At 56.7% G+C, this 21,037-nt stretch overlaps 2 protein-coding genes across 3 annotated transcripts in view; one reads left to right on the top strand and one right to left on the bottom strand.

The window, feature by feature from the left end:
- The window catches only part of LOC309583585 (N-acetylglucosamine-1-phosphotransferase subunit gamma-like), an 18,488-nt gene extending 8,998 nt beyond the window's left edge, over positions 1-9,490 (bottom strand). The window contains exons 1-4 of the mRNA XM_082299328.1: positions 9,462-9,490; positions 7,082-7,132; positions 4,242-4,349; positions 2,147-2,326 (exon numbers count right to left, since the gene is read on the bottom strand). Of these exons, the coding sequence (XP_082155454.1) occupies positions 2,147-2,326; positions 4,242-4,349; positions 7,082-7,132; positions 9,462-9,483 (361 nt within the window). The 5' untranslated portion in view covers positions 9,484-9,490. The remainder of the gene's footprint in view (positions 1-2,146; positions 2,327-4,241; positions 4,350-7,081; positions 7,133-9,461) is intronic.
- Positions 9,491-16,647: 7,157 nt separating this feature from the next.
- Positions 16,648-21,037, top strand: part of WIZ (WIZ zinc finger) — a 52,938-nt gene continuing 48,548 nt past the window's right edge. For both annotated transcript variants that reach the window (XM_082299404.1, XM_082299403.1), the window contains exon 1: positions 16,648-16,725. The gene's annotated coding sequence lies outside the window, so the exon portion shown is untranslated. The remainder of the gene's footprint in view (positions 16,726-21,037) is intronic.

Genomic DNA, 21,037 nt, shown 5'->3' with positions numbered 1-21,037 from the left:
GGGATTTTGGGAGGGATTTTGGGGGGGATTTTGGGGGCTCTCTGGGGGCGATTTTGGGGGGGGATTTGGGGTCTCTGGAGGGATCTCTGGGGGGGATTTTGGGGGTCCCTGGGAGGGATTTTGGGGGTCCCTGGGAAGGATTTGGGGGGGATTTGGGGGGTCCCTGGGAGGGATTTGGGGCTCTCTGGGAGGGATTTTGGGGGGATTTTGGGGCTCTCTGGGAGGGATTTTGGGGCTCTCTGGGGGATTTTGGGGGGGATTTTGGGGCTCTCTGGGGGGGATTTGGGGGGGATTTTGGGAGGTCCCTGGGGGGGATTTGGGAGGGATTTTGGGGCTCTCTGGGGAGGGATTTTGGGGCTCTCTGGGGAGGGATTTTGGGGGGATTTTGGGGCTCTCTGGGAGGGATTTTGGGGCTCTCTGGGGGGGATTTGGGGGGGATTCTGAAGCTCTCTGGGGGGGATTTGGGGGGGATTTTGGGAGGTCCCTGGGAGGGATTTTAGAGCTCTCTGGGGGGATTTGGGAGGGATTTTGGGGCTCTCTGGGAGGGATTTTGGGGCTCTCTGGGAGGGATTTTGGGGGGATTTTGGGGCTCTCTGGGAGGGATTTTGGGGCTCTCTGGGGGATTTTGGGGGGGATTTTGGGGCTCTCTGGGGGGATTTGGGGGGGATTTTGGGAGGTCCCTGGGGGGGATTTGGGAGGGATTTTGGGGCTCTCTGGGGAGGGATTTTGGGGCTCTCTGGGGGGGATTTGGGGGGGATTCTGAAGCTCTCTGGGGAGGGATTTGGGGGGGATTTTGGGAGGTCCCTGGGAGGGATTTTGGGGCTCTCTGGGGAGGATTTGGGAGGGGATTTTGGGGGGGGGATTTGGAGGGGATTTGGGGTCTCTGGAGGGCTCTCTGGGGGGGGGATTTTGGAGGTCCCTGGGAGGGATTTTGGGGCTTTCTGGGGGGATTTTGGGGGGATTTTGGGAGGTCCCTGGGAGGGATTTTGGGGCGGATTTTGAGGCTCTCTGGGGAGGGATTTTGGGGCTCTCTGGGGAGGGATTTCAAGGAGGATTTTGGGGCTCTCTGGGGAGGGATTTGGGGGGTCCCTGGGAGGGATTTCGGGGGGATTTTGGGGCTCTCTGGGGAGGGATTTTGGGGCTCTCTGGGAGGGATTTCAAGGAGGATTTTGGGGCTCTCTGGGGAGGGATTTGGGGGGTCCCTGGGAGGGATTTTGGGGGGATTTTGGGGCTCTCTGGGGAGGGATTTGGGAGGGGATTTGGGGGGGGGGATTTGGAGGGGATTTGGGGTCTCTGGAGGGCTCTCGGGGGGGGGGATTTTGGGAGGTCCCTGGGAGGGATTTTGGGGCTTTCTGGGGGGATTTTGGGAGGTCCCTGGGAGGGATTTTGGGGCTCTCTGGGGGGGATTTCAAGGAGGATTTTGGGGCTCTCTGGGGGGATTTTGGGGCTCTCTGGGGAGGGATTTTGGGGCTCTCTGGGGGGGATTTTGGGGCTCTCTGGGGAGGGATTTTGGGGCTCTCTGGGGGGGATTTTGGGGCTCTCTGGGGAGGGATTTGGGGGGGATTTTGGGAGGTCCCTGGGAGGGATTTTGGGGTGGATTTTGGGGCTCTCTGGGGGGGATTTCAAGGAGGATTTTGGGGCTCTCTGGGAGGGATTTTGGGGCTCTCTGGGGAGGGATTTTGGGGCTCTCTGGGGAGGGATTTCAAGGAGGATTTTGGGGCTCTCTGGGAGGGATTTTGGGGCTCTCTGGGGAGGGATTTGGGGGGGATTTTGGGAGGTCCCTGGGAGGGATTTTGGGGTGGATTTTGGGGCTCTCTGGGGAGGGATTTCAAGGAGGATTTTGGGGCTCTCTGGGAGGGATTTTGGGGCTCTCTGGGGAGGGATTTTGGGGCTCTCTGGGGGGGATTTTGGGGCTCTCTGGGGAGGGATTTTGGGGCTCTCTGGGGAGGGATTTGGGGGGGATTTTGGGAGGTCCCTGGGAGGGATTTTGGGGTGGATTTTGGGGCTCTCTGGGGAGGGATTTCAAGGAGGATTTTGGGGCTCTCTGGGAGGGATTTGGGGCTCTCTGGGGAGGGATTTCAAGGAGGATTTTGGGGCTCTCTGGGAGGGATTTGGGGGGGATTTTTGGGAGGGGGGAGTCTCTCACCTTCACAATAAATCTGGGGGGTCTGGGTGCTGTTCTGGGGGGGGGTCCCGGGCCCGTTCTGGGGGGGGGCCGCGCGCCGGTAGCCGCGGTTGCAGAGGCACTGGAAGGAGCCCTCGGTGTTGTTGCAGCTCTGGGAGGGGGGGCAGGGCGGGGACCCCTCCCCCACGCACTCGTTGATGTCTGCGGTGGGGGAGGGGAGGCGTCACTCGGGGGGGGGGGGACCTCCCCCCCCCACCAATCCCCAAAATTTGGGGGGCTCTGAGCAACCCCACCCCCCCCCCCCCAGTGTCACCCAGTTCAGCCCAGTCTGCCCTCAGTCCATTCCCAGTTCAGCCCAGTTCATCCCAGTCCCCCCCAGTCCATTCCCAGTTCAGCCCAGTCCATTCCCAGTTCATCCCAGTCCATTCCCAGTCCATCCCAGTTCATCCCAGTCCATTCCCAGTTCATCCCAGTCCATCCCAGTTCATCCCAGTCCCCCCCAGTCCATTCCCAGTCCCCCCCAGTCCATTCCCAGTTCATCCCAATCCATTCCCAGTTCATCCCAGTCCCCCCCAGTCCATTCCCAGTCCCCCCCAGTCCATTCCCAGTTCATCCCAGTCCATTCCCAGTTCATCCCAGTTCATCCCAGTCCCCCCCAGTCCATTCCCAGTCCCCCCCAGTCCATCCCAGTTCCCTGCAGTCCATCCCAGTCCCCCCCAGTCCATCCCCAGTTCATCCCAGTCCATTCCCAGTTCATCCCAGTTCATCCCAGTCCCCCCCAGTCCATTCCCAGTCCCCCCCAGTCCATCCCAGTTCCCTGCAGTCCATCCCAGTCCCCCCCAGTCCATCCCAGTCCCCTCCAGTCCATTCCCAGTCCCCCCCAATCCATTCCCAGTTCAGCCCAGTCCATTCCCAGTTCATCCCAGTCCATCCCAGTCCCTCCCAGTCCCCCGCAGTCCATTCCCAGTCCATCCCAGTCCCCCCTCAATCCATTCCCTGTTCATCCCAGTTCCCCCCAGTACCCTCCCAGTCCCCCCCAGTCCATTCCCAGTTCATCCCAGTCCATCCCAGTCCCCCCCAGTCCATTCCCAGTTCATCCCAGTCCATTCCCAGTTCATCCCAGTCCCCCCCAGTCCATTCCCAGTCCCCCCAGTCCATTCCCAGTTCATCCCAGTCCATTCCCAGTTCATCCCAGTCCATTCCCAGTTCATCCCAGTCCCCCCCAGTCCATTCCCAGTCCCCCCCAGTCCATTCCCAGTCCCCCCCAGTCCATCCCAGTTCATCCCAGTCCATTCCCAGTCCCCGCAGTCCATTCCCAGTCCCCCCAGTCCATTCCCAGTTCATCCCAGTCCTCCCCAATCCATTCCCAGTTCAGCCCAGTTCATCCCAGTCCATTCCCAGTTCATCCCAGTCCATCCCAGTCCCTCCCAGTCCCCCGCAATCCATTCCCAGTCCATCCCAGTCCCCCCTCAGTCCATTCCCTGTTCATCCCAGACCATCCCAGTCCATCCCAGTCCCCCCTCAATCCATTCCCTGTTCATCCCAGTTCCCCCCAGTACCCTCCCAGTCCCTTCCCAGTCCCCTCCAATCCATCCCCAGTGCCTCCCAGTTCCCCCCAGTACCCTCCCAGTCCATCCCAGTCCCTTCCCAGTGCTCCCAACTCCCTCCCAATCCCCTCCCAGTCCATCCCAGTTCCTCCCAGTCCGCTCCCAGTGCTCCCAATCCCCTCCCAGTCCCTCCCAGTCCCCCCCAATCCCCTCCCAGTCCCTCCCAGTCCCCCCCAATCCCCTCCATTCCCTCCCAGCCCCCCCCAATCCCCTCCCAGTCTCCTCCCAGTCCCTCCCAGTCCCCTCCCAGTCCCTCCCAGTCCCCCCCAATCCCCTCCCAGTCCCTCCCAGTCCCCCCCAATCCCCTCCATTCCCTCCCAGCCCCCCCCAATCCCCTCCCAGTCTCCTCCCAGTCCCTCCCAGTCCCCTCCCAGTCCCTCCCAGTCCCTCCCAGTCCCTCCCAGTCCCCCCCAATCCCCTCCCAGTCCCTCCCAGTCCCTCCCAATCCCCTCCCAGTCCCTCCCAATCCCCTCCCAGTCCCTCCCAGTGCTCCCAGTATCCCCAGTTACCCTCGCACTGCCTCTCCCAGGGCTGTTCCTGGGGCCAGGGGGGGCCCTCGAAGCCGGGGGGGCAGCGGCAGTGGGTGGAGTTCAGGGGCTGGGGGCACCCATCCTGCCCTGGGGGGGAGGGGAGGGGTCCGGGGGGGGGTCAGGGACACCCCAAAAACCCCCCAACCCCCCCCCCAAAACCCCGAAATTCCCCAAATTCATCCAAATCCCCCAAACCGCCCCAAAATCCCCCCCCCCCCAGACCCTCCCAACTGCCCCACCCCAGAAAACTGAAATTGGTCCCAAAATCCCCCCCAAAAAGCCCAAATCCCCCCAGAAACCCCCGAGAAAGCCCAAATTCTCGCCCCAAAAATCCCAAATCCTCCCCAATTGTCCCCCAAATCCCCCCAAACCCCCAAATCCCTCCAAAAAACCCAAATCCCCCCAGTTTTCCCTCGAAATCTCCCAAAAAAACCCCCAAATCCTCCCCAAACCCTCCCAAAACCCCAAACCCCTCCCCAAAAACCCCAAATCCCCCTCGAAATCCCCCAAAAACTCGAAATCCTCCCCCCAAAAACCCCAAATCCTCCCCCCAAATCCCCAAATCCCCCTCAAACCCCCCAAAAATCTCCCAAATCCCCCAATTTTCCCCCAAATCCCCCCCCAAACCCCAAATCCCCCCAGTTTTCCCCCAAATCCCCCCAATTTTCCCCCAAATCCCCCCCCAATTTTCCCCCAAATCCCCCCAATTTTCCCCCAAATCCCCCCCAAAACCCCAAATCCCCCCAATTTTCCCCCAAATCCCCCCCCAAAAACCCCAAATCCCCCCAATTTTCCCCCAAATCCCCCCCAAAAACCCCAAATCCCCCCAATTTTCCCCCAAATCCCCCCCAAAAACCCCAAATCCCCCCAATTTTCCCCCAAATCCCCCCAATTTTCCCCCAAATCCCCCCAAAAGCCCCAAATCCCCCCAATTTTCCCCCCAAAAACCCCAAATCCCCCCAATTTTCCCCCAAATCCCCCCCAAAAACCCCAAATCCCCCAATTTTCCCCCCAAAACCCCAAATCCCCCAATTTTCCCCCAATTTTCCCCCAAAAACCCCCAATTTTCCCCCAAATCCCCCCCAAAAACCCCCAAATCCCCCCAATTTTCCCCCAAAAACCCCAAATCCCCCAATTTCCCCCAATTTTCCCCCAAAAACCCCCCAAAACCCCAAATCCCCCCAATTTTCCCCCAAAAACCCCAAATCCCCCCAATTTTCCCTCGAAATCCCCCCCAAAAACCCCAAATCCCCCCAATTTTCCCCCAAATCCCCCCCCAATTTTCCCCCAAATCCTCCCCAAAAACCCCAAATCCCCCCAATTTTCCCCCAAATCCCCCCAATTTTCCCCCAAATCCCCCCAAAAGCCCCAAATCCCCCCAATTTTCCCCCAAAAACCCCAAATCCCCCCAATTTTCCCCCAAATCCCCCCAATTTTCCCCCAAATCCCCCCCCAAAACCCCAAATCCCCCAATTTTCCCCCAATTTTCCCCCAATTTTCACCCAAAAACCCCCAATTTTCCCCCAAAACCCCCCCAAAAACCCCAAATCCCCCCAATTTTCCCCCAAATCCCCCCAATTTTCCCCCAAATCCCCCCCAAAAACCCCAAATCCCCCCAATTTTCCCCCAAATCCCCCCAAAATCCCCAAATCCCCCCAATTTTCCCCCAGATCCCCCCCAAAAACCCCAAATCCCCCCAATTTTCCCCCAAATCCCCCCCAAAAACCCCAAATCCCCCCAATTTTCCCCCAAATCCCCCCAAAATCCCCAAATCCCCCCAATTTTCCCCCCAAAACCCCAAATCCCCCCAATTTCCCCCCAATTTTCCCCCAATTTTCCCCCAAATCCCCCCAATTTTCCCCCAAATCCCCCCCCAAATCCCCAAATCCCCCAATTTTCCCCCAATTTTCCCCCAAAAACCCCCAAAAACCCCAAATCCCCCCAATTTTCCCCCAAAAACCCCAAATCCCCCCAATTTTCCCCCAAATCCCCCCCAAAAACCCCAAATCCCCCCAATTTTCCCCCAAAAACCCCAAATCCCCCAATTTTCCCCCAATTTTCCCCCAATTTTCCCCCCAAAACCCCCAATTTTCCCCCAAATCCCCCCCAAAAACCCCAAATCCCCCCAATTTTCCCCCAAATCCCCCCAATTTTCCCCCAAATCCCCCCCAAAAACCCCCAAATCCCCCCAATTTTCCCCCAAAAACCCCAAATCCCCCCAATTTTCCCCCAAAAACCCCAAATCCCCCCAATTTTCCCCCTCGAAATCCCCCCCAAAAGCCCCAAATCCCCCCAATTTTCCCACAAAAACCCCAAATCCCCCAATTTTCCCCCAATTTTCCCCCAAATCCCCCCCATTTTCCCCCAAATCCCCCCCAAAAACCCCAAATCCCCCCCATTTTCCCCCAAATCCCCCCCAAAAACCCCAAATCCCCCCAATTTTCCCCCCAAAACCCCAAATCCCCCAATTTTCCCCCAATTTTCCCCCAATTTTCCCCCAAAAACCCCCAATTTTCCCCCAAATCCCCCCAATTTTCCCCCAAATCCCCCCCAAAAACCCCAAATCCCCCCAATTTTCCCCCAAAAACCCCCCAAAACCCCCAATTTTCCCCCAAATCCCCCCCAAAAACCCCAAATCCCCCCAATTTTCCCCCAAATCCCCCCAATTTTCCCCCAAATCCCCCCCCAAAATCCCCAAATCCCCCCAATTTTCCCCCAAATCCCCCCAAAAACCCCAAATCCCCCCAATTTTCCCCCAAATCCCCCCCCAAAATCCCCAAATCCCCCCAATTTTCCCCCAAAACCCCCCCAAACCTCACCGGCCGCGGGGGGGGAGGGGCCGAGGGCGCCCAGCACGAACCAAACCAACCCTGGGGGGGGGGGGGGGGAGGGGGACGGAAATTGGGGGGGGGGGAGGTGTGAAACCGGTGGGGGAGGGGCGGCCTGACCCCAACCCCCCCCCCGCGAATTTTGGGGACCCCCCAATGTCCCTCCCCCTCCCCCACTCCCCCCCTTCCCAGTCCAAACTGGGCCAAACTGGGAGCGCCCCCCCCCCCCCCCCGCGGTTGTGACGTCACGGGCGCCCCCCATTTCCGTCCTGGGGGGGGGGGGGGGGGCTGCAAACCCCAAATTTTATTTTGGGGGGGGGGGCGCAAGGTCAGGACCCCTCCCCTAAAATCCCCTCCCCCCTTCCCAGTCCCTCCCAGTTGCTCCCAGTTCCTCCCAGTGCCGCAAACTGGGAGCGTGGGAACCGCTGGGTGTGGCCCCTCCCCCCTCCCAAAATCCGAGGGGGGGACGGGTTTGGGACCCCCCCCCCCCACCCAAAATAAATGGGGACCCCTCCCCCCCCCTCCCAAAATCCCCTCCCCCCCCTTCCCAGTCCCTCCCAGTCCCTCCCAGTCCCTCCCAGTTCCTCCCAGTGCCGCAAACTGGGAGCGCCCCTCCCCCCACTTCCCCTTCTGAGCGTGGGAAACGGAAATGGGGGGGGGGGAGGGGGGGCCCCCAAAAATTTGGGGGGGGTGGGGGGGGAATTTTGGGGGGTCCGGATGGGCGGGACCCCCCCCCCCCCAAAAAAAAATTGGGGAAACTGAGGCACGGGGGGGGGAGGGGCGATTTTGGGGGGGTCCCAAATATTCGGGGACCCCCCCCCTAAAATTTGGGGGGGTCCCCGGGAGGTTTTTGGGGGGATTTTGGGGTTTTTTGGAGGGATTTGGGGGAGGTTTTTTGGGGGGTTTGGGGTTTTGGGGGTTTTTTTTCGGGAGGGGGGGGTCCCATCCCGGGGGGTCTCGGGGAGGTTTTGGGGGATTTTGGGGGGATTTGGGGAGTTTTGAGGGGGATTTTGGGGGGATTTTGGGGAGTTTTGAGGGGGATTTTGGGGGGGATTTGGGGATTTTGGGGGGATTTTGGGGAGTTTTGAGGGGGATTTTGGGGGGATTTTGGGAGTTTTGAGGGGGATTTTGGGGGGATTTGGGGAGTTTTGAGGGGGATTTTGGGGGGGATTTGGGGATTTTGGGGGGATTTTGGGGAGTTTTGAGGGGGATTTTGGGGGGATTTGGGGATTTTGGGGGGATTTTGAGGAGTTTTGGGGCATCCCGAGGCGGTTTTGGGGGTTTTATTTGGGGTTTTTTGGGAGGGATTTTGGGGACTTTTTGGGGTTTTTTGGGGGGGGTCCCATCCCGAGGGACTCCAGGGGGGGGGGTCCCGGGGAGGTTTTTGGGGTATTTTCGGGGGATTTGGGGAGTTTTGAGGGGCTCCCGAGGTGGTTTTTTGGGAGGGATTTTGGGGATTTTTTGGGGTTTTTGAGGGGCTCGGAGGGAGAGGGGTCCTGGGGAGGATTTTGGGGGATTTTGGGGAGTTTTGAGGGGTTTTGAGGGGTTTTGGGGGGATTTGGGGGAGTTTTGGGGGCATTTTGGGGAGTTTTGGGGGAGTTTTGAGGCGTTTTGGGGGTGTTTGGGGCGTCCCGAGGCGGTTTTTGGGGTTTTTTGGGGTTTTTTTTGGGAGGGATTTTGGGGACTTTTGGGGTTTTTTTGGGGGGTCCCATCCCTGGGGACTCGAGGAGGGGGTCCCGGGGAGGATTTTGGGGTATTCTGGGGCGATTTTGGGGGAGTTTTGAGGGGTTTTTGGGGGGATTTCGGGAAGTTTTGGGGGCGTCCCGAGGCGGTTTTTTGGGGTTTTTTTTGGCGGTTTTTGGGACGGATTTTGGGGACTTTTTGAGGTTTTTTGGGGGGGTCCCGGGGGAGATTTTGGGGTGTTTTGGGGGGATTTTGGGGAGTTTTGAGGGGTTTTGAGGGGTTTTTGGGGGGGATATCGGGAAGTTTAGGGGGCGTCCCGAGGCGGTTTTTGGCGGTTTTTTTGGGTATATTTGGGAGGGATTTTGGGGTTTTTTGGGGGGTTTTGGGGGGGTCCCATCCCGAGGGACTCCAGGGGGGGGGTCCCGGGGAGGTTTTTGGGGTATTTGGGGGGATTTTGGGGAGTTTTGAGGGGTTTTGAGGGGTTTTTGGGGGGGATATCGGGAAGTTTGGGGGGCGTCCCGAGGCGGTTTTTGGCGGTTTTTTTGGGTATTTTTGGGAGGGATTTTGGGGACTTTTGGGGGGTTTTGGGGGGGTCCCATCCCGAGGGACTCCGGGGGGGGGTCCCGGGGAGGTTTTTGGGGTATTTTAGGATGGTTTGGGGGGTTTTTTGGGGGGGTCCCGCTCTCACCGAGGCTCCCGGCGAGTCCCATCCCGCGGTGGGCGTGGCCAGAATGGGCGCGGTCACGAGGGGGCGTGGCCAAGACCGGGAAGCTCCACCCATTGTGGGCGTGGCCTCGGGTAGGGGGCGTGGCCTCGGGTGGCCGCGGGGAACCTTTGGTGGCCTCGTGGTGGCCCCTGGGGTGACCCTTGGGAGCTCCAGGCGGCTTTTGGTGGCCCTGTGGTGACTTTGGTGGCCCCTGGGAACCTTTGGGGCTCCTTGGGGGCTCCTGGGGTGGCCTTTGGTGGCCCCTGGCTCCTCCCCGGGGTGGCCCCAGTGGTCCTTAATGAGCCCTTGGTGACCCCCATAGTGGCCCCCAAAGGCTCCGTGGTGGCCCCAGTGACCTCGTGGTGGGTGAAAAGAAAGAAGAAAAGAAAAGAGAAAAGAAGGAAAGTGAAAAGAAACAAGAAAAGAGAAGAAAAAAGAAAAAAAAACCACAAAAGAAGAAAAGGTAAAAGAAGAAAAGAAAAGAAAAGAAAAGAAAAGAAAAGAAAAGAAAAGAAAAGAGATAAAAGAAAGAAAGTGAAAAAAACAAGAAAAGAGAAGGAAAAAGAAAAGAGAAGAAAAAGGAGAAAAAAAGAAAAGAGAACAAAAAGACACAAAAGAAAAAAAGGTAAAAGAAGAAAAAGAAACAAAAGAAAAAAGATTTAAAAAAAGAAAAGACAAAAGAAGGAAAGAGAAAAGAAACAAGAAAAGAGAAGAAAAAAGAAAGAAGAAAAAAAGAAAAGAGAAGAGAAAAACATAAAAGAAGAAAAGATAAAAGAAGAAAAATAAAGAAAAAAGAAAAAAGAAAGTGAAAAAAAACAAGAAAAGAGAAGAAAGAAGAAGAGAAATGAAAAGAAAAAGGAAAAGAGAAAAAAAGAAAAGAAGAAAAAACATAAAAGAAGAAAAGATAAAAGAAGAAAAGAAAAGAGAAAAGAATAGAAGAAAAAAAAAGAGAAAAGGAAAGAGAAAAGAAAAGAAAGGAAAAAAAAGAGAAAAGAAAGAGAAAAAAGGTGAAAAAAGAAATAAAGGAAAAGAAAGAGAAAAGAAAGAGAAAAAAAGGTGAAAAAAGAAAAAGAGAAAAAGAAAAAGAAACAAAGAAAGAGAAAATGGTCGGGGGATGAAAAGAAAGCAGCACAGACAGAATAAGGAAAATCTTTAAAAAAGGAATTATTTTTATAAGAAATAAGTAAATCTGAGAGGGAAAAGGGAAACGGGGAAAAAATGAGATGAAAAGAAGAAACAAAGGAAAAGGAAAGAAAAGGAAAGAAAAAAGAGAAGAAAAGAGAAGAAAAAAGAAAAGAAAAGAAAGGAAAACAGAAAAGCGAAGAAGAGAAAAAAGAAAATAGAAGAAAAGAGAAGAAAAGAAAAAATAAAACAAGAAAAAAGACAAAAAAAAGATAAAAGAAGAAAAGTGAAAAGTAAAGCGAAAAAAGAGAAGAAAAAAGAGAAGAAAAGAAAAAAGAAAAGAGAAAAGAAAATAAAAGAAAAAATAAAAGAAAAAAGATGAGAGAAAAATAAAAGAGAAGAAAAAAAGAAAAAGAAAACAAAGCAGAGGAAAAGAGAAAACAAAAGGAAAAAATAGAGAAAAGAGAGAAAAGAAGAAAAAAGGGGGGAAAAAAGGGAAAATAGGAGATGGGTGGGGGGAGAAAAAGAGCGTCAGAAACAGAGAAAAGGACCTGATAAAAATGGGTTTTTCTGAAAAATGAGTAAATGTGAGACAGAGGGAAAAGGCAATGGGAAAAATAAGGAATGGAGAGAAATGGGAAGAAAAGAAGGGAAGAAAAGGAAAGGAAAGAAAATAAGGGAAAAGAAAAAGGGGAAAGAGAAAAGAAAAGAGAAAAGAGAAAAAAAAGAGGAAAAATAAAAGAGAGTAAAGGAAAGGGAAGGGGAAGAGGAGAGGAAAATCAAAAGAAAAAAGGAGAAAAGAAAAAGAAAAGAAAAAAAGAAGAAAAAAAGAAAAAGAAAAAAGAAAAAGAAAAAAGAAAAAAGAAAAAGGAAAAGAAAGAAGGAAAAGAAAAGAGAAAAAGAAAAAAAAGAAAAGAGAGAAAAAGAAAATAAAAAGAGAAAAAAGAAAAAAGAAAAGAGAAAAGAAAAAGGAAAAGAAAAAGGAAAAATAAAAGAAAAATTAAAAGAAAAAGAAAAGAAGAGAAAGAAAAAGGAAAAGAAAAAAGGAAAAGGAAAGAAAAATAAAAAGAGAAAAAAAGGGAAAAAAGAAAGAGAAACAAAAAGGAAAAAAGAAGAGAATCAAAAAGAGGGGAAGGGGCCTCTGTTCACCCCGGGCGGGGCTGGGCATTTTTGGGGGCTTTTTGGGGCATTTTTGGGGCATTTTGGGCTTTTTGGGGGGCATTTTGGGGCATCTTTGGGGCATTTGGGGGCATTTGGGGACTTTTTTGGGCATTATTCAGGCATCTTTGGGGCATTTTGGGGGCATTTTTGGGCATCCTTGCGGCATTTTTGGGCATTTTTGGGCATCTTTGGGACATCTTTGGGCATCTTTGGGGCATCTTTGGGCATCTTTGGGGCATTTTGGGGCATCTTTGAGGCATTTTGGGGCTTTTTGGGGCATCTTTGCGGTATTTTTGGGCATCTTTCAGGCATTTTGGGGCATTTTTGGCATCTTTGGGGCATTTTGGGGCACTTTTTTGGCATCTTTGCAGCATTTTTGGGCATCTTTGGGGCATTTTTGGGCATCTTTGGGGCGTTTTTGGGCATCTTTGTGGCATTTGGGGGCTTTTTGGGGCATCTTTGGGGCATTTTTGGGCATTTTTTGGGCATCTTTGTGGCATTTTGGGGCTTTTGCGGGCATTTTGGGGCTTTCTGGGGCATCTTTGTGGCATTTTGGGGCATTTTTGGACATATTTGGGGCCTTTTCGGGCATCTTTGTGGCATTTTGGGGCTGTTTGGGGCATCTTTGTGGTACTTTTGGGCATCTTTGGGCATTTTTGGGCATTTATGGGCATCTTTGGGGCATTTTGGGGCATCTTTGGGGCATTTTGGGGCTTTTTTGGGCATTTTTGGGCATTTTTTGGGCATCTTTGTGGCATTTTGGGGCTTTTGCGGGCATTTTGGGGCTTTCTGGGGCATCTTTGTGGCATTTTGGGGCATTTTTGGACGTATTTGGGGCCTTTTTGGGCATCTTTGTGGCATTTTGGGGCTTTTTGGGGCATCTTTGGGGCATTTTTGGGCATCTTTGAGGCATTTTGGGGCTTTTTGGGGCATCTTTGCGGTATTTTTGGGCATCTTTGGGCATCTTTCAGGCATTTTGGGACATTTTTGGCATCTTTGGGGCATTTTGGGGCACTTTTTGGGGCATCTTTGCAGCATTTTTGGGCATCTTTGGGGCCTTTTCGGGCATCTTTGTGGCATTTGGGGGCTTTTTGGGGCATCTTTGGGGCATTTTGGGGCTGTTTGGGGCATCTTTGTGGTACTTTTGGGCATCTTTGGGCATTTTTGGGCATTTATGGGCATCTTTGGGGCATTTTGGGGCATCTTTGGGGCATTTTGGGGCTTTTTTGGGCATTTTTGGGCATTTTTTGGGCATCTTTGTGGCATTTTGGGGCTTTTGCGGGCATTTTGGGGCTTTCTGGGGCATCTTTGTGGCATTTTGGGGCATTTTTGGACGTATTTGGGGCCTTTTTGGGCATCTTTGTGGCATTTTGGGGCTTTTTGGGGCATCTTTGGGGCATTTTTGGGCATCTTTGAGGCATTTTGGGGCTTTTTGGGGCATCTTTGCGGTATTTTTGGCATCTTTGGGGCATTTTTGGGCACTTTTTTGGCATCTTTGCAGCATTTTTGGGCATCTTTGGGGCATTTTTGGGCATCTTTGTGGCATTTGGGGGCTTTTTGGGGCATCTTTGTGGCATTTTGGGGCTGTTTGGGGCATCTTTGTGGTACTTTTGGGCATCTTTGGGCATTTTTGGGCATTTATGGGCATCTTTGGGGCATTTTGGGGCATCTTTGGGGCATTTTGGGGCTTTTTTGGGCATTTTTGGGCATTTTTTGGGCATCTTTGTGGCATTTTGGGGCTTTTGCGGGCATTTTGGGGCTTTCTGGGGCATCTTTGTGGCATTTTGGGGCATTTTTGGACGTATTTGGGGCCTTTTTGGGCATCTTTGTGGCATTTTGGGGCTTTTTGGGGCATCTTTGGGGCATTTTTGGGCATCTTTGAGGCATTTTGGGGCTTTTTGGGGCATCTTTGCGGTATTTTTGGGCATCTTTGGGCATCTTTCAGGCATTTTGGGACATTTTTGGCATCTTTGGGGCATTTTGGGGCACTTTTTGGGGCATCTTTGCAGCATTTTTGGGCATCTTTGGGGCCTTTTCGGGCATCTTTGTGGCATTTGGGGGCTTTTTGGGGCATCTTTGGGGCATTTTGGGGCTGTTTGGGGCATCTTTGTGGTACTTTTGGGCATCTTTGGGCATTTTTGGGCATTTATGGGCATCTTTGGGGCATTTTGGGGCATCTTTGGGGCATTTTGGGGCTTTTTTGGGCATTTTTGGGCATTTTTTGGGCATCTTTGTGGCATTTTGGGGCTTTTGCGGGCATTTTGGGGCTTTCTGGGGCATCTTTGTGGCATTTTGGGGCATTTTTGGACGTATTTGGGGCCTTTTTGGGCATCTTTGTGGCATTTTGGGGCTTTTTGGGGCATCTTTGGGGCATTTTTGGGCATCTTTGAGGCATTTTGGGGCTTTTTGGGGCATCTTTGCGGTATTTTTGGCATCTTTGGGGCATTTTTGGGCACTTTTTTGGCATCTTTGCAGCATTTTTGGGCATCTTTGGGGCATTTTTGGGCATCTTTGTGGCATTTGGGGGCTTTTTGGGGCATCTTTGTGGCATTTTGGGGCTGTTTGGGGCATCTTTGTGGTATTTTTGGGCATCTTTGGGCATTTTTGGGCATTTATGGGCATCTTTGGGGCATTTTGGGGCATCTTTGGGGCATTTTGGGGCTTTTTTGGGCATTTTTGGGCATTTTTTGGGCATCTTTGCGGCATTTTGGGGCTTTTCTGGGTATTTCGGGGCTTTTTTGGGCATCTTTGTGGCATTTTGGAGCATTTTTGGACGTATTTGGGGCCTTTTCGGGCATCTTTGAGGCATTTTGGGGCTTTTTGGGGCATCTTTGGGCATCTTTGGGGCATTTTTGGGCTTTTTTGGGCATTATTCAGGCATCTTTGCAGCATTTTTGAGCATTTTGGGGCATCTTTGGGGCATTTTGAGGCATCTTTGGGGCATTTTGGGGCTTTTTCGGGTATCTTTGGGGTATTTCTGGATCATTTTTTGGGCATTTCTTGGGGGACACTGGGGGGACACTGGGTGACAGAGATGACACAGGGTGACCCAGGTGTGACCCAGGTGTGACCCAGAGTGACCCAGAGTGACCCAGAGTGACCCAGGTGCCCCAGGTGTGCCCCAGGGTGACCCAGGGTGACCCAGGTGTGACCCAGGTGCCCCAGGTGTGCCCCAGGTGTGACCCAGGGTGACCCAGGGTGACCCAGGTGTGACCCAGGGTGACCCAGGGTGACCCAGGTGACCCAGGGTGACCCAGGTGACCCAGAGTGACCCAGGGTGACCCAGAGTGACCCAGGTGTGACCCAGGTGACCCAGGGTGACCCAGGTGACCCAGGTGTGACCCAGGTGACCCAGGGGTGACCCAGGGTGACCCAGGTGACCCAGGTGACCCAGGGTGACCCAGGGTGACCCAGGTGTGCCCCAGGGTGACCCAGGTGACCCAGGGTGACCCAGGGTGACCCAGGTGTGACCCAGGTGTGACCCAGGTGTGCCCCAGGGTGACCCAGAGTGACCCAGAGTGACCCAGGGTGACCCAGGTGACCCAGAGTGACCCAGAGTGACCCAGGTGACCCAGGTGACCCGCGTGTCCCCGTGCCCGCAGGAGCGGCGCCTCTCGGGGCTGCAGCGGGAGCTCTCGGAGCTGCGCGGGGCCCTGGCCCGGGCCCGGGGCCACCCCCGCGGTGTCCCCGTGTCCCCCCCGAGGGGCCGGGACGAGCCCGGCGCCGACGACGCGCAGGCCACCAGCGTGTGACAGCCGAGATGTCGCCGAGATGTCGCCGAGATGTCGCCGAGATGTCGCCGACACCGAGCGGCTGCGGGGGGGGCGGCTCGGGGGGCAATAAAAGATGGCACTGCCATGGACACCCCGGGGTCCCTCAGGTCCGATTTTGGGGGGGTGACAGAGCCCGGGGTCCCTCAGGTCCCTTTTTTGGGGGGTGACAGAGCCCGGGGTCCCTCAGGTCCCTTTTTGGGGGGTGACAGAACCCGGGGTCCCTCAGGTCCCTCTTTTGGGGCGGGGGGGGGGGGTGACAGAGCCCGGGGTCCCCTCAGGTCCCTTTTTGGGGGGGTGACAGAGCCCGGGGTCCCCTCAGGTCCCTTTTTGGGGGGTGACAGAGCCCGGGGTCCCCTCAGGTCCCTTTTTTGGGGCGGGGGGCGGTGACAGAGCCCGGGGTCCCCTCAGGACGCTACGGGACAGTGCCAGCCCCCGCGGTGCCCTCGGGGACAGCAGTGACAGACCGTGGCGGTCCCTCCGAGCCCCAGGGAGCCTTTGGGGACAGTGGCAGAGCCCGGGCTCCCCTCGGGCCGCCCCTTTCCCCCCCGTCCCCGACCTTCCCCTCACACCCCCAACATGGCGGCGCGGCGCCGCCGTCGCGCTCTGATGACGCAACACCCGCGCCGCTCTCCCCCTCCCTCCTGGAAGGTCCCTGCGCGGCCCCGCCACACAACCCCGCCACTCTCAACATGGCGGCCCGGCCGCGCCGACGACGTCACGGCGGCGCGCCGCGCGCGCGGGGCGGGCGGGCGGGCGGAGGGCGGCGGCGGCGGCTCCGGCGGGGCGGGCGCGGGGACGGGGGGCGGCCCCAACATGGCGGCGGCGGCGGCGGCTCCTCCCGCTTCCCCGCCGGGCCCCGCTTCCTCACCGGGCCCCTCATCCCCGCCGGGGCCCCGTTCGCCGCCGCCGCCCCCCCCCACAAGATGTCGGCGGCGGCCCGGTCGCGCGCGGCGTGACGTAGTCAGGCCCCGCCGGCGGGAGGGGGGCGGGGGAGCGGCCGGAGCGGCGCAGGCGGCGGCGACGGGACCGGGACCGAGACCGGGACCGGGCGGGGCCCCGGGGCGGCTCTTCAGGGGACCATGGCCCCGGCGCGGCGGCGGCGGCGCGGGCCCGAGCCGGGCGCGGGGCGGCGGCGCCGGTGCCGCTGAGCGGGAGCAGCCCCGCGGGCGCGGCCCCGGGGGGCCGGTCCGGTGAGTGCCCGGGGGGGGGCCCGGCGGGGCGAGCGAGGCCCGGGACCGGTGAAACGGCTCGGGGGGAGCGGGGAGGAGGCGCTGACACCCCCCTGACCCCCTCGTACCGGCCCCGTCCCGGGTGCTGAAAGACGGGGGGGGACACGGGGGGGCCCGGCGGGGACAGGACCGGGCGCAGGCGGCTCCCGGTGGCCCGGGGAGGGTGGGCAGGGTGGGGCACCGGGTGTCCGGTGGGTGCGGGGGGTTGTGACGGCGGAGGGGACGCGGGAAGGGAGGGTCTGTGAGGGGATACGGGCGAGGAGGGTTCATGAGGGGACACGGGTGAGGAGGGGACCGTGAGGGGACCGTGAGGGGACCGTGAGGGGACTGTGAGGGGACCCGGGTGAGGGGACCGTGAGGAGGGAACCGTGAGGGGACTGTGAGGAGGGGACCGTGAGGGGACACGGGTGAGGAGGGGACCGTGAGGGGACCTTGAGGAGGGGTCTGTGAAGGGACCCGGGTGAGGGGGGTCCGTGAGGAGGGGACCGTGAGGGGACCCGGGTGAGGAGGGGACCGTGAGGGGACCGTGAGGGGACTGTGAGGGGACCCGGGTGAGGGGGGCTCCGTGAGGGGACCGTGAGGGGACCCGGGTGAGGGGGGCTCCGTGAGGGGACCTTGAGGGGACAGGGGTGAGGAGGGGTCCGTGAGGGGACCTTGAGGAGGGGTCTGTGAAGGGACCCGGGTGAGGGGGGTCCGTGAGGAGGGGACCGTGAGGGGACCCGGGTGAGGAGGGGTCTGTGAGGGGACCTTGAGGACTCCGTGAGAGGACGTGGGTGAGGAGGGAACTGTGAGGGGACCGTGAGGGGACCTGGGTGAGTGAGGGGGTCCGTGAGGGGACCTTGAGGACTCCGTGAGAGGACCCGGGTGAGGGGGGTCCGTGAGGGGACTGTGAGGGGACCCGGGTGAGGAGGGGTCTGTGAGGGGACCTTGAGGAGGGGTCTGTGAGAGGACCTGGGTGAGGAGGGGTCCGTGAGGGGACACAGATGAGGGGGGGACCGTGAGGAGGGGACCCGGGTGAGGGGGGGTCTGTGAGGGGACCATGAAGGGACCTGGGTGAGTGGGGGCTGAGTTGAGGGAGGGTCCCGGTGTCTGTGAGGGGTCCTGGAGATTTCAGACACGGGGTGGGGGGGGGGGGTCTGTACTGAGGGGGGTTTTGGGGGTCCAGGTGTGCAGGAGGGGTCTGGGGGGGGCGTCCAGGTGTGCAGGGGGGGCTCTGTGACAGTGTCCAGATGTGCATGGGGGGGTCCATGGGGGAGTCCAGGTGGATCCAGGTGTGTGTGGGGGCTCTGTGACAGTGTCCAGATGTACATGGGGGGGTCTGTGACAATGTCCAGATGTGTATGAGAGGGTTGTGGGGGGGATCAGGTGTATCCAGGTGTGCGGGGGGGGGGTCTGTGACAGTGTCCAGGTGTGCAGGGGGAATTCATGGAGGGTCCAGGTGGATCCAGGTGTGCAAGGGAGGGTCTGTGAGTGACCCCAGGTGTGCGGGGTAGGGTCTGTGTCCAGGAGAAGACCCGAGCTGGGGGCTGGGCAGGGCAGGATCTGCGTGGGCAGGTTCTTGGAGCCCCTTGGAGCAGCTTTGGGATCATCCTGACCTCTTTGGGGCATGTTTGGGATTGTTCTGGAACCCTTGGAGCAGCTTTGGGATCGTCCTGACCTCTTTGGGGCGTGTTTGGGATTGTTCTGGAACCCCTTGGAGCAGCTTTGGGATTGTCCTGACCTCTTTGGGGCGTGTTTGGGATTGTTCTGGAACCCTTGGAGCAGCTTTGGGATCGTCCTGACCTCTTTGGGGCGTGTTTGGGATTGTTCTGGAACCCCTTGGAGCAGCTTTGGGATTGTCCTGACCTCTTTGGGGCGTGTTTGGGATTGTTCTGGAACCCCTTGGAGCAGCTTTGGGATCGTCCTGACCTCTTTGGGGCGTGTTTGGGATTGTTCTGGAACCCCTTGGAGCAGCTTTGGGATCGTCCTGACCTCTTTGGGGCGTGTTTGGGATTGTTCTGGAACCCTTGGAGCAGCTTTGGGATCATCCCAGCACCTCTGGAGCAGCTCTGGGCTCACCCAGGAGCCCTTTGGAGCAGCTTCGGGATCATCCTGACCTCTTGGAGCATCTTTGGGATTGTCCTGGAGCCCCTTGGAGCAGCTTTGGGCTCATCTTGGAGCTGCTTGGAGCAATTTTGGGATCATCCAGGACCTCTTGGAGCAGCTTTGGGATCATCCAGGACCTCTTGGAGCAGCTTTGGGATCATCCAGGACCTTGGGAGCAGCTTTGGGATCATCCAGGACCTTGGGAGCAGCTTTGGGATCATCCCAGAACCTTGGGAGCAGCAACGACCCCACACCCGAATTCCCAGAGGATCCCAGCGCTGCCAAACTCCTGGATCCCAAAAAACCTCTCCCTGCGGGATCTTCTGGATTGTTGGAGCAGCTCAGGAAGAGCTCCCAGGGGGATTTATCCACGGCCGGCTCCGGAATGGGGGGAAAAAGCCACTTTTTGGCTAAAGGAGCTCGTTAAGGAACCTCCAGGGCGCATTCCCTATGGGATGAAAATAATTTGGGATCGTGGTTGGGGCTGGGAACGACCGTCCCCATCCTCCTGTTCTGGGAAAGGAGGGAAAAACTCAGGGAAAAACAAACCCCAAAAAGAGCAAGGAAAAAAAAAAAAATCTCACGATGGGGGAGGAGAAAACCTCCAGGACCTTGGGAATGTGGCCGTGACCTGGAGGAGGAGGAGGAGGAGGAGGAGGAGAATTCCGTTCGGAAAAACACGTGGATGTGTCCCAAACCGTGAGCTTGGGAACGTGGGGGATCCTTGGCCCTGACCTGGAGGAGGAGGAGAAAATTCCGATTCCTCCGTGTTCCTGCCGGTTTGGGAGGGCAGAAGGATCCGCCGGGAATTCGGCACTCGCGGCACGGAGCCGTTCCCGTGGGTTTATCCCGGGAAATTCCATCAATCCACCGAGCCTGGCTGAGTCCAGGGGGAAAATCCAGGGGTGGCTTGCGGGTTGGAATTGCTTTTCCATGGGGTTTTTTGCCGGGAAAAACGGGGAAAAACCGCGCGGGTTTGGGATGTGCCGGAGTCCTGAGCATTCCAGACCGGGATCGCTCCGGTAGGAAGAAGGGAAAAGTGGGGAGAATCCTTGGAAAATCGCTGGAAAACGGGGGGAAAACCGGCAGCTTTTGGAGCGTGGTGGATCCCATTCCCTGCCCGCTGTTCCAGCAGGGAAAAAAAAAAACCCCTTTGGAGTCACCGAGTGCAGGAATTCCCGGGCGCTTTGGCCGGGGGAAAAGCCCCTTTTTTCCCTGTTTTTCTTCGGGAATGTCCGTCCCCACTTAACCGGTTTTGCATTTAAATTGTCCCAATCCCGCTCCGCCTTTCCTTGGGATGATGGGCGGGGGGCAGGGATTCCTCCCTCCCTCCCTCCCGGCGCTCGGGAAGAGCTTGGGAAGCGCCGGGAGCTCGGGAAAAGGGGTCCGGACCTCGCGGTGAGCGCTCGGCAGTTTTGAGGGAGCCGGGAAAAGGGGGAAACCCTCATTTTTTATGTTTTTTATCTCTCGCCGAGCGGGGTTTTGGGGAGGATTGTTGGGTTTTTAGGGAGCGCGGATGGGTTTGGGAAGGGAAAGCTTTGGAAAAGCTGGATTTGGGTGGGGTTTGGGGGGCCGGGGCGGCGGTGCCGATCCCGATGTCCCGGTGCCCAGAGGGATTTGGGATCGCTCCCAGCTGGGGTTGGATGAGCGGAGCTTTGGGATGAAGCCTTTGGAATTACAGCGCTGCCGGCTCCCGGTTTTTGTCACCCCCATTCCCGGGATTCCCACCCCAAAATCGCCCGGATTTTAAGGATGAGCTCAAATTTGGGGCCTTTTTCCACCCGTTTTTCCCTCGGGGATGGATCCCAGGTTTTTCCCTGCCTGCCCCCTGCTCCTTTGGCACAGCGGGAAATGCGGGGAAAAAAGGGAATTTGGTGCGTTTTGAGCGGATTTAAGGCGGATTCCGGGATCTGGAGCTTCCTGGGAAGGGCAGGTGGCTGCATCCCTCATCCCGTCCCAGCGGAATCCACAAATTTGGGGTTTTCTCCTCGAAAACCTCCGGGGTTTTGGAGTGCTGGAGGAAGCACCGATGGAGCACCGATTTGTGGGATGGGAGCATCCCGAAGAATTGGATTTTTGGGACGCTGCCCGTGGAATGTCCCGAAAAACAGAAGCCAGTGGGAGCAGCTGGAATTCAGAACCGGGATTCGCTCCGGGTTTGGGATTCGCTCCCGGTTTGGGAATGGCT

The sequence above is a fragment of the Coloeus monedula genome (assembly GCF_965178545.1).
Source record: "Coloeus monedula genome assembly, chromosome: 31".
NCBI lineage: Eukaryota > Metazoa > Chordata > Aves > Passeriformes > Corvidae > Coloeus > Coloeus monedula.
This window is presented reverse-complemented; position numbering and strand designations above follow the sequence as displayed.